Consider the following 13,505-nt stretch of genomic DNA (forward strand, 5'->3'; position numbering starts at 1 on the left):
CCGCTAGAAGGCGTACTCGAATATCAAATAGTAAAAAATCAAAATTTTACAAAATTTACCTAATTAAAGGACACTGGAAATCCAATCATCGTATTCTTCATAAAATTCTGCGCATATTTGATTTCACAAATTTAAGTCTACCTTTGCAAATAAGAGGTGGGGGTGAGTGGTAACCTTCTTATGAAAAAATGGCTGTAAGTCCGGTTCTGCTAAATCGAATTTTGCATACTTGGTCTTGTTGAAAACAGCTCTTTTTCGTCAATGTAAGAGTCTTATTTTTGAAATAGCCTAATAAGTAATGTGCCAGCTAGTAGGCGTTATTTAATTATTTTCGGAAATCTAGTTTTCTTTGGAGAATATTAAATACAAGTATGGATTTTTAATCCTGTTTTACAAAATTAGACCAAATTAGCAACATAATTCCGAAAACCGCATGTCGATACCTTTTTTCTATCTCGAGATATCTTAAGAAACGTGTAAATTTTAAACAACTGTTAATGTCACCGGTAATCGAGGTTAAGGAAAAGTAGTGTGCTATGGAAAAAACAAAGAAACATTTTCCAGATGTAAACGTATATAATTAATTAAAACAACAATAAGACAAACAACACTATAAAATATAACAAAGAAATAAAAGCAATTACTTAGTGACGACCTAAATGTTCAAATTGTTGCCCATCATTTTCGATGAAAGCATTTACTCTTTCAAGAGTAGATTGAACAGCAGTCTTAATTTCTGCTTTCGCAATACTTTGAATGGCGTTTCGTATTCTCTAGATTCTAGATCATGTTTTCTCGAGTAGTCGGCCTAGCGGCAAAAACAAGGTCTTTAATCCGTCCCCATAAATAAAAGTCTAAAACAGTTAAATCTGTTGCTATTCAATCTACTCTTGAAAGAGTAAATGCTTGCATCGAAAATGATGGGCAACAATTTGAACATTTAGGCAGTCACTAAGACTAAGTAAGTAGTTGCTTTTATTTCTTTGTTATATTTTATAGTGTTGTTTGTCTTATTGTTGTTTTCATTAATTATATCCGTTTATTTCTGGAAAATGTTTCTTTGTTTTTTTCCATAGCACACTACTTTTTCTTAACCTCGATTACCGGTGACAGTAACAGTTATGTTTAAAATTTACACATTTCTTAAGATATCTCGAGATAGAAAAAAGGTATCGACATGCGGATTTCGGTATTATGTTGTTAATTTGGTCTAATTTTGTAATACATGATTAAAAATGCATACTTGTATTTAATATTTTCCAAAGAAAACTAGATTTCTGAAAATAATTAAATAACGCCTCCTAACTTGCATATTACTTATTAGGCTATTTCGAAAATAAGACTCTTACTTTGACGAAAAAGAGCTGTTTTCAATAAGACCAAGTATGCAAAATTCGATTTAGCAGAATTGGACTTACAGCCATTTTTTCATAAGAAGGTTCCCACTCACCCCCACCTCTAATTTGCAAAGGTAGACTTAAACTTGTGAAATCAAATATGCGCAGAATTTTATGAAGAATACGATGATTGGATTTCCAGTGCCCTTTCATTAGGTAAATTTTGTAAAATTTTGATTTTTTAATTTTTTATATTCAATTACGCCCTCTAGCGGTGGACCTACAATTATGAAAATAATTTCCAGGCTTTTCCCGAGGCAACTTTTGTTATAAATATTTTTTCACAAAGCTGTACTATAAACGGTTCCTGAGATATGGCCGAGAGCCATTCTTATTGGGACACCCGGTACAATTCTTTAGACTTTGAAAATCAAAAGAGAAATAACAAACTAATGACGAAATTTCGAGAATGAAAATGCCGAGATGCACTGGTAGACCAAAAATATGGATAACGTGACAAAATTAATACACAAAGATGTCAAATTGACAGAACATAATACAAACATATCATGTTATAGTAACTGATAAACAGCCCAACGAAAACACAATAATGAATGACAAGTGACTCACTGGCCTTCATGACATCGTATTAACAACAAAAATTAACTATAAATTTAAATAATATCACAAACAAATGTATTCAGATAAGTTCTTGCTGTTCGCTTACCTCCATAACTTCTAAAAATTTGTCTTCTTCACTCTGAGGTACCCTGTTATTTGTCAAATCCGTCTTTAAATTTCTTATGCTAGTGTCCATTTGTTGTAACGCTTTCTGTATCGTATCTAACGATACTCGGCTGGCTCTGAAATAATACAAAAATAAATTTGAAACGTGTAGCTACAGTTAAGAAAAATATACAGGGAGTTTCACATTTTTTACTGCTTGTGATATACTTCTCATGAACAAAGATCCACAACGTGGATATCTTTGAAATGAGCTAATTATACAAGCGATATAGCTCTTGGAGGTAACTCTACCGCACGAATAGGAAAAATTAAAAATATCTTAACGTTCATGAATACATACGAGTAATATTAATTGGTACTTACTGATCTATATGAGGCATTTCATCGTAAAAATTAAGCAGATCTGGAAATTTGTTCTCTATCGTTTCAGTAATGTAATGAAGAAGCGTTTGCTTATTCGAAACATCTTTTGTCGAGGTTAACTGAAATAAAAAAAAATAAGAAATTAACACAAGTACATACTACCAATGTATAATAAGAAGTTCACAAAGATAAGTTTTATTAATGTGTGAAGCTTTCATGACAAGTGTTTTGTAACGATTTACTATTTTATTTGGGAAGAAGCCACAATTTTAATTTTAAATTAAATTTATTTGACTTCCACTTAGGAAATCGTTATCAAAATACAAAACATTAATATTGCATAATGTTAAATCCAACAAAAAGTCGTAAAACGGACCTAGACTACGATTAAAATCGAAAAACGAGAAAACTAGCCACCAATACATACAAAGTACCAGCACCAAAGTAGTTTGTCTAGTAAAAAAAAAAAACAAATAAATACAAAGATGCTTGTTTCTTACCTTGGTAAGGAAAGACATTTCAAATCCGAACGCTTGCGCATTTTTACTTCCCGTATTCATATAATTACCCATCAATAAAATTAGTTCTAAAATCCTGGCGAACTTTTTACTCTTCTTCACTTCATCGCAAGCAGCTGTAGCAGCAACAATTCCCTGAAAAAGTGATTACACTTAGCTACTCATCAATAAGAACAAAATAAACTTTTAATTTACGAGGTTTGTCTTTTTAGTTTTGCATATAGTCGCTTAGAGGACGCCACCAATAAAACCTTCCGACACAAATGTAACCTCAATATTTTGTTGACATAAATCGAGAGTTTCATTACGATAAAACAAGTCGTGTAGATACATTGAATTTTTGAAATTAGCAAGTCGGTCGAAAAATGGATCTTAGCCGAAAACATTTTCGAGCAGTATTTTTTTATAACTTTCGGAGAGGATCATCCTAACAGCAATGGTTTGCTGAAACGGTTTCTATTTTTGGGAATAAAGCTTGAACGAATCGAGGCCAGGTCCACCCAAAACAGCAATCACACAGCACAACATTGATGCGGTTCGTAAGCTAATTAAGGATGACCGCCGTGTAATGTGACATGATTATTTACAGACCTTTTTTTGTTTACTGAATTTGTTTGTGAATGCTTTTAAAAGGGGGAACTTTTTAACAGGTACACACCTCGATATTTCTTTTTCATTCTAGAACAAGATGAATTCTTCCGTAATAATCTTTCTTATTCTGGAACATTGTAATAATGTATAAATAGGGGTTTTTGGAATTAGTAGGTCAGTTGTGAATTTGAATACGTCGGTGTACTTTGATATGTATCGGGCGCGGTATATTTTTGAATTTGTAATTATGTAGATAAAGTATGTATTAGATTTAGTGTAATAAATAAATTAGATATCGTAGTTTGTAAAATAAAAGATATAAATTCATTGTGTTTAATTTGTTTAGTTGTAAGTTATTAAAAATAAATAAAGTCAACAAAAACTAAACATTAGTGCCTAAGAGATCATAGAAAAGACAGTTTTGTAACAGTAACATACCAAAAGATACAGGCATATTTGGGCATTTCAAAGACCTCGATCCAAGAACTGCGTGTTAAGAAGTCGGTTTCCTGTTTTGCTCACAGAAGAGCAAAATTCCGTTCGCGTCAATCGGTGTCGAACAACATTCGGTTCAACAAAGGAAGCTCAAAAAACGTTTACAGTACTGTTAGTGGCGATGAATCTTGGATTTACTCCTACGAGCCGAAAAATAAACGTCAATCGGATGTGTGGGTGTTTTACGATGAAGAAAAACCAACAAAACTGATCCGTTCTCGAAGTGTGTCAAAGAAAATGGTCGCAACTTTTGTGTCAAAATCTGGTCATGTGGCAACAATTTCTTTAGAAGATTTATGAACAGTTACTTCTGATTGGTAACTAAAAGTTTGTTTACCAGAAGTTATCACGAAACTCCGACAAAGCAATAGGGCTTTTCATTCACAGTCATTTGTTTCGAGCTTCTGTTATGTGTCACAACATTAATTTATCTACGTCGTACGTTATTGGTATATACCAATGATACAAACCAAAGACGTATGACGTAAATATATTAATATTATGTGACACATGACAGAAGCTCGAAACACATGACAATCGATGAAAAGCCCTATACACAACGGCGAATCATCCTATATCAGGACAATGCAAGTGCTCACACTGCCCAAAAGACAATAAAGTTTTTGGAGCTTCAAAACGTCGAAATGTTAAACCATCCACCGTATGGCTCCGATGTAAGTCCCAACGACTTCTTCCCGAATCCCAAAGATCAAAAATTCAATGCGTGGGCAGGGATTCCAGTCGCCAGAAGAAGCCATCGATGCCTTTAAAACAGGTGCAGGTGTCAACTGAAGACTGGAATACCTGATTTACCGATTGGTTTTAACGTATGCAAAAGTGTATTGATCTTGATTTATATCTTTATAAGTGTATTTTATAATGTACACTTTATAAGTGTATTGATATATTTGGAAAAGCAATAAAGTACTTTGAGTCTAAAATAAAAATGTATACCGTTTTTATTCAGTTCCAACGCGAAGTCAAAACTATCTTAATTTTTACTTAGTTCACAGAGTGCAACCAGCACTCTTGTCGACGATTTCACCACTTTTTAGTGGTTCTTCAGACAATGCGTATGTAGGTTGTCTCTGTCCTTAGTTGAAATTTTCGACTCTTAGTCCCCGCATTGCAACTGACGTGATGGTAGTAAGTGCGTAGCGGCATCTGCTAAATAAAAGTCAAAGTTTTCATCCTAATAAAAATATTTAAAAATATTTTCAATTGAAAATATATTTAATTGAAATATATTTAATTGAAAACTTATTGGACCATTTTCCTGGTAACATCTCCATGGCTTCTAAAAATTGCAAGCCAGATGGATGCTGAAGCGAAGAAGACAAGAGGGAATTCTAAAACTTGCAATTCACGACCCCGTCTGTTCAGCGTGGTAAATACTTTGAGTCTATATATTTTTTGCTTTTATATGCAAAACTAAAAAGACAACCCCCGTATATTGTCACATTACTTTTTTGATATGTTTGATATATTGTATTAAATCCCTCCATTAAATAAAAAGTACCAAAAGTACTTACCGGTTTGATATCCTGCACCATTTCCACGTAATGATGCTTAAAGCTGAGAGATTTCAACCTAGGCAACAGCCTCTTCACTTCGGACATCTTCACGCAGAATTGTTCAGCCTCAGTCAGGTCTTTGTATTGCTCTTTGAAGTTTTGGAATTTGTTTAATTGATCGGCAGGAGGTAAGTACTAAAAACATATTTTAAATCAGTTTAAAATCCATGGTAAAGTTAAATGGAATACATGAACAAACATTATGTTAAGACTAATATCAACAAGAATAGGGGAAGAAAGAAGAATCATCATAGGGAATATCAACGTGTCTTCATAACCTCCAAATGTTAACAATTATTCATGTTTATATAAGTTTCTGTAGTTCTTATTGTCTTTTTGTAACTTTATTTGTGGCATATAGACATACGCCACAATATTTCAACTACTGGAAGATTTGGAACCTAAAATTTACCAGGTTATGACACCCCCTGAACACATTGGCGGTTATACACTCTTTTTAATACAATTTCTTTAATAATAATCTTTTTTGAAAACGATTTCCGGAAAGGAAGTCGAAACGTCAAATTTTTAGATAAAAATGTAATAGGGAACTTGCATAAAAATTATATTCCAGAAATATTACTGATAAACGTTATGCTGTTAAAAGAACCCCAGCTTACAAAAAAACTAATAATTTATTATTATGAAATAAACATAAGCAATTAAAAACTGCAGAATTTAAATTATTCTTTCAACGAGAGAAATCGGTTGTGACGTCAGACAGTTTGTTGGTCGTCCCTATAAACGGGCGAAAACGATAAGTATTGCAACGCTGCAACGGTACATTATAAATAATTATGTGATAAAATCATAAGGAACCATACAATCGTAAAGAATTAGTATTAAAAACATAAGGTTCTTTGTAATACTATAGTAAATACCAATTATGTATATTGTATATTGCATTAATATATTATATTATTAATGCATTGTGTAGCAAAGAAGTGAACATAAAATAAGTACTTATAATGATATTATGTAGATGAAAATAGAGTCTGATTTTTATATTCACGTTAAATGATCCTCACATACGTGAGGATAAAAAGAAATTATACACTAACAAAATCTAGCCTTCAAAACATAATGTTTTATAGCCACTTTACACGATGCAACTAATTGCGCAATTAATTGCACAATTTCTTGCAGCAATAGAAATTGCATCGTGTCATACGCGAATTGCACAGAAAAGCTGCAACTTCTTGCAGCAATTTCTTGCTGCAAGAAGTTGCAGCTAAATAGAACATGTCCTATTTTTATGCAGTTTTTTCTGCAATTTAGTTATGTTTTTAGTGACTTTTAAGGCTACACTGTTTGTTTTTACTACATTGACATTCTGTCATCCTAAATGTCAAACTAAACAATTTTTTAACAAACTAGAGAAACTTTTTACCATTTTCACGCTGCACAGATTACATTATTCTGGTGGATAACTTTAATTATGAACATAGAGATTAAAAAAACTATTTTCTCTTTGTATTTCTTACAACTTGTTTCCTTTTGTAAATGAATAAATAGGGATACTTGCAGTAGGTATTAATTGATTTTTTTATAATAGGTACATATTATTATAATTTTCTCAAATTATAATCTAACATTTTTAATCCAATATCTGATAACTCTACTTAAAAAATTACATTTAATTTATAAAAACAACATAACCTAAAATTTATGCTATTTTGTCAAAGTTTCTGTCTATTTCATGTCAGTTTATGCAATTGCTTGCACCGCGTAATCACTTTATTGCAGAAAGTTAGTTGCAACTTATTACACAAGATCTTGCGCAAAAAATTGCGCAATTACTTGCATCGTGTAAAGTGGCTATTAAATCAACGAACTGTCAATTTTAAATACAAACAATCTTCCAGTGTGCCAGTTATTTGTTCTCTTATCCTGGAACAAGCAGCGTGACGTCACATAGCGTGCTGCTCTTTTCGTGTTGGATAGCTGGCGATCACAACTTTAAATGTTCATTGTAAATTAAATATTGCGATTTAAGGTTGATATTTGGTATGTGTTGTTTCTATATGTAGAAAAATATAATAAATAAATAAAAAAAATTGTCAAGTTCCCTATTGTCATTACAATCAACAGTGACTAATCCCATATAAACAGAATATTTAACATAAACAGACTTACTTGAATAAGTTGTTCAGTAACATTATCAGATAGAATAGCTTCGTCACATCTGAGTAGAGCGTTTTTAATATCTTCATATGGTATGTGTTTGAGCGATCCACCTAATAATATACTAATATTTTGGGCAGTTTTTCCGTCCAACACTTTAAGTTCCTTAACTTTCTTCATCGTTCCCGTATTATTGCTCCTAAAAGAAAAATCATTTTAAATGAAATATAATTGATAATTAGTGTGATAAAAATGATGCAGTTAGAAAACTGTTAATACAAAACAATTCGTCTACAAATTATTAATATGTAGATATTAATCTACGCAATGATCCAAGAGTTATAAATACTGAACATTTTTTAGACAAAAATTGAGAAATATTGTACCTTTCAACATTATTTTGTCAGGAGAGAGGACAAAGACAGATGGAGCAGAATTAGGAGGAGGAAGCAGGACAAAGAAAGCAAGAGGAGAAAGACATAGCAGTGGAGAAAAATAAATAGAAGACGTTGAAAAGGAACAGCAAGAGAAAACTAAAAAAACGAAGAACAGGTGTGGCAAAAGCACAAGGGGGATGAAAGAAACAATGAAAAATCTGAAGGAAGCAGCAGAAAGAACAAATTAAGGGAGGACCATTCAAAACAATGAAGCAAAAGTATAGAACAATTAGCAAAAGGGAAGAAGCAGTAATAAAAATACGCAGTAAAGGAAAGAATTAGAGGAAGCAGAGCAAGAACAGTAATTAAAACAGAAATAATGTGAAGTTAAAACAAGGGAATGTTTCTTGGTTCTTAAAAATCTATTATTTTTTCTCTTTAAAGTCTCAACTTAGTACAAAAAAGCTGAAGAAAAGAGAGGATTATGCAGTATTATACAAGGAGAAACTGGTGGTGTAGCAACAGAATATGAAGAAGGAAAAAGGGAAACGGAGAAAGGTATGGTCTGGGGCTACAGCAAAACAATGCTCTTGCAAGAGGGAGATGAAGGTGATTTAGAGTAATGTGAGCGAAAAAAGAGGAGTAAAAATTTCAACTGCAATTGAAAGGAGGAGTCAAAGGAAGATCTGAAGCAGTAGCAAGAAAAATAAAGTGAAGAAGGAGGACGTTAGGAGAATGAAAATGGGAGAGAGAATCAGAATTTGTACGCGCGAAAGCATAAGGAGGACGGGTTGCAGCATAAAGAGAAATAACAGTATGGGTGGAATTGGACTGCAGCAAGACGGCGAATAAGGAACGAAAAGGAATAACAAAGGAAAGAAGGTTGACAGGTAGATACGAGGGGAACATTGGAGAATAGGGAAGCTAAGAGGGGAAATAATAGAATTATAACATATCCTCACTATAATATTGAACAAGACAAGGGGAACATAGAAAGGTTTGAACTGGGACTATAGTAAACAACGAATAGCACGGTAAACGAGAAGCAGAGGGATCAGAGTAAGGTTGAAGAAACTGTACTTTTTAGCACTTAAGCCATTGCCTCAAATGTTGCCATTATTTGTTTTATTTCAAGTGTCTCCTATCTTATACGTATGATTTAACAATTTTTGCGTCAAACATAACAAAATTTACGTCTAAAACACTAAAAACGTAGCTTTTAAGTTAGCGCATGAATGATTAGGTATAAAAGGTGAATCTCGCCATATCTAGCATGCAAAATGTTATAAAACACCATTGAGCAAAGTTACAACACTTATAGTGATGGAATTACCTGACGATCGAAATAGTTTTAGATGATGAATTGCAACAAGCCAAGTTATTCTGCGGCTGTCTCATCTAAACACATTATTATTAAAAATGAACCACAAATTTATAGTAAATACCTTGTTCCGATGTATACATTTGTTAACCACGAAAGTGTATAGTTTTCAGATTATTAAAAAACTGTTTTAAAACATCGAATATGTATGACGCATTAGTGCGTCATAAGATGACGCTTTAGTGCGTTATAGATTTAGGTATATGCAGCCGATTGACGCATATCTGCGTCACGTGCCATTAGGAGCTTCAAACAATTTTGAGTCAGAATTAATATAAACTTACGTGCATAGAAATCAGCCCACTTAAAAATTTGGTCATTTTTGATGTCTCATATTTCCTAAACCTGTTGGCCGATTTAAGTGATTTTTTGAACTTGATTCTTAACAATACGATTGTAATAATATTGTTGCTAAACAGGTAAATTTTGATTGTATACCGAGTGTACCAATAAAACTGTGTTTCTTTCTCAAAGTTCGCATCACCCTGTGGAATATTCTAGCATTTATAAAATACTGAAAATAAAAGCCAACTATAGCCTCAGATTTTCTTAACATTTTGTTTTTTGATTCATTCGTTTATGTTAGATAATAAAAAAGTTAGGTACTTTAACAACTAGACATGTTCTTCATCAATACACGGTGTTTCTAAATAATTGCGACAAATTTTAAGGGTTAATTCTGCATGAAAAAATAATGACAGTTGGCTTTATAAACGTATGTCCGCAAATGTTTCGTTTGCTCGGATGTTGAATCTTTTCTTAAAAACTGACGATTTATTTTATTGCTCTAAAACCGGTTGATATGTCAATGAAATTTGGTGGGTTTTAAGACGTAGTTATTGCACATTTTTTGACATACAATTAAGAATGTAATATTCACCATTAGCGCCCATACGCGTAATATGACCGATCATATTACCCGTATACACGCTAATTCTGAATATAAAATTTTCAATTTTAAGTCAAAAAATCTGCAATAACTATCTCTTAAAACCCACCAAATTTCATTTGCATATCTCAACTGGTTTTAAAGCAATAAATAAATCGTCAGTTTGTAAGAAAAAATTTAACATTCTGTATCTCGGAAACGAAACATTTGCGGACATACGTTTATAAAGCCAACTGTCATTATTTTTTCATACAAAATTACCCCTTAAAGTTTGTCGAACTTAATTAAAAACACCGTGTATTGATGAAGAACATGTCTAGTTGTTAAAGTACCTAACTTTTTTATTATCCAACATAAACGAATGAATCAAAAAACAGAATGTTAAGAAAACCTGAGGCTATAGTTGGGTTTTAATTTCAGTATTTTATAAATGCTAGAATATTACACAGGGTGTGGTGAACTTTGAGAAAAAAACACAGTTTGATTGGTACACCCGGTATACAATGAAAATTTACCTATTTAGCAACAATATTATTGCAGTAGTATTGTTAAAGAATCAGGCTATAACATGTTCAAAAAATCACTTAAATCGGCCAACAGGTTTAGGAAATATGAGACATCAAAAATGACCAAATTTTTAAGTGGGCCGATTTATATGCACGAGAGTTTCCATTTTAGGAAAACCAATTCAGCTCGTGTCTGAACGATGGACTTCACGGGATTAGTACTTCGTATGAGCACTGAATACGATACGAGTAAATGTATACTTCAGAATAAGGTGCAATATACGCTATCAAAGTCATACTCACTTATCTGTCACATCTTCTGGTAATTTGGCAGGTTTAGACGAGAACTTCTTAGCCAAACCGTCGAGAATATCTGGTTCGGCAAGGTCTTCCTCTTTTGCCCTTACCCAGAAGGCCTTTTCGGACATTTTTTGTGGTAGAATCTGAAAAGCAAAAGTATTATAAAACACTTTGGCCTATAGAACAGAAAAAAGGAGCTGGAAATATTGTACCGATACTCATTTAAACAACGGAATGATTTTTTTTAGACACAATTTTGAGAATGTTGAGTTTGAAGTAACTCAGTAATGGGAGTGAGATATATGAAAAGATTTTGTATGTTATGATAAGGGTAATAACAACTTACCGTTTTCCAATTGGCCCTCTTTAATGGTCCCGTAACTTCCCACTTCTTCTTTGGTTTTAAACCGTGTGGTAACAAATCCGGCCTGGCCAAACCCGGTAAGGGAACCATGCCGGGTGGAGGTGGAGGCATACCACCCATCATGGGTGGCGGCGGCGGTCCCCCGCCCATTCCAGGCATCATAGGAGGTGGTGGTGGCCCACCACCCATACCAGGCATTGGAGGAGGAGGTGGACCGCCTCCCATTCCAGGCATCGGAGGTGGAGGAGGACCGCCACCCATTCCGGGCATCGGAGGTGGGGGAGGACCGCCTCCCATTCCTGGCATAGGAGGTGGTGGAGGCGCACCGGCGCCTGGCATTGGGGGAGGTGGTGGCACATTGATTTTGTTTACTAAAGCTGGGTCTAGTTTTCCGGAAGGTTGTGTGGTACCTGCTCGACCCTGGACGAGTTCTAGTTTGGCTTCTGCCTCTGTTTTTGCTGCGATTGCTTCCTCGAGTTGTTTTTTTAGGCTCTCGACTTCTGCACTTTCAATTTGCATTGGTTTGTCTACAAAGATAATACGGTAACTTTAACAAATGATACACAAACTAATTAAGACTAACAAATAAATGTGATAAAATATTAATTGTGATAAACTAATCTAAAAATATTGCATATAGAGTACATTTTTAGTACAATATATGAATAGATATTATTGTAAAACCTTAAAAATATCTTAAAATAGTTATGAAGCAATTCCAGTGTCATGTACTAAACGTTTTTAAGATTTAAGCAGATAGTTATATAAAACGTATAGTGTAATTTATAGATAACCACTTGATAAAATAGAGGATACTATATAATAAAGTTTTTGTTGAGTTAAAAATCTTTAAAAAATTATATTCACGCAGTGTTTAGTGTAGAAATTGTTGAATGTTGTAGCTGTTAAATCATAGATACCTGGTAATCCATCTTCTCAAACAAAAGATAGACTACATATATAATCCTTTGTTTCCTGGTTCCTCTATGGAGCAAAATTGAAATATGAAGTCCCATTGGAGTAAATTGCAGAAGACAGATACAGCTAATATACATTGTCTGATCCACTTGTCACAATGTTTTATATCATGTGGGAAAATGCTAGAAGTAGAACCTCTACGGTTTTCAATCATCCCATTGTAAATACTTCATGAATAACAGGCGAGATAAGTTTTTGCCAGAAGTGGAAGCTTCTAGAAGAAAATGTCGAGGACCAATCCGAAAGAGACCGCCATAACTAATAACAGGGTGGATCCCAAAGAAATCCTGTGCACAAGTATAACAAAAAGAAATACAATATAACAGATAAGTGCTTGTGATATGTTAAGACAACAACCAAGGTGATAAATCACTTCGAAACATGGATGAGCACAAAGGAATGACGAGAAGTACAAAAATAAGAACCTCGTGACTTAATCATAACATTTTCTAACCATTATTTCATAAAAAAAAGTATGTGTGTGTACTTTGTACGCACGTAAGAAGTTATACTTCTATTATAATATAATCTAACTTCATATTATGATTTCAACGAAGTCAATATACCTATCTACTTTAAACAGTTTTTTTGTATTGTATTTAATTATTAAACTAATTTTAGAAAGGATATGGCTTTGTCAGGATTCGAACAGGGGACCTCTCGATCCCTAGGCGAATGCTCTACCGATCAGCTACCACCGCTTTTGTATTCAGTCGATCATTTCTCGGACATAATTACAATCACGGTGACAGATAAATTAATTGAAAATAAACATTTTCAATAATACTTATTAGGAGGAAGACAAATCCACAGACATAAAAATTATAATAAATATATTTACTAAATATTCTTTTCACGCACACCTTATTTGCGCTAGATAACTTAAAAGATGTAGCGACTAATACCATACTGTCGGTGTGCGCATGCGCCAGGGAATGTAAAAATTCACCCTCGTGCCTAA

General features: G+C 33.4%; 1 protein-coding gene across 6 annotated transcripts in view; it reads right to left on the reverse strand.

The window, feature by feature from the left end:
* LOC114339212 (protein diaphanous) overlaps positions 1-13,505 on the reverse strand; it is a 197,929-nt gene that overhangs the window by 22,780 nt on the left and 161,644 nt on the right. For all 6 annotated transcript variants that reach the window (XM_028289996.2, XM_028290070.2, XM_028290203.2 and 3 more), the window contains 7 exons: positions 11,549-12,093; positions 11,206-11,345; positions 7,762-7,948; positions 5,584-5,760; positions 2,948-3,100; positions 2,448-2,566; positions 2,065-2,200 (listed from right to left, as the gene is read on the reverse strand). In XM_028289996.2, the coding sequence (XP_028145797.1) occupies positions 2,065-2,200; positions 2,448-2,566; positions 2,948-3,100; positions 5,584-5,760; positions 7,762-7,948; positions 11,206-11,345; positions 11,549-12,093 (1,457 nt within the window). The remainder of the gene's footprint in view (positions 1-2,064; positions 2,201-2,447; positions 2,567-2,947; positions 3,101-5,583; positions 5,761-7,761; positions 7,949-11,205; positions 11,346-11,548; positions 12,094-13,505) is intronic.

Source organism: Diabrotica virgifera, chromosome 5 (genome assembly GCF_917563875.1).
Source record: "Diabrotica virgifera virgifera chromosome 5, PGI_DIABVI_V3a".
Classification (NCBI taxonomy): domain Eukaryota; kingdom Metazoa; phylum Arthropoda; class Insecta; order Coleoptera; family Chrysomelidae; genus Diabrotica; species Diabrotica virgifera.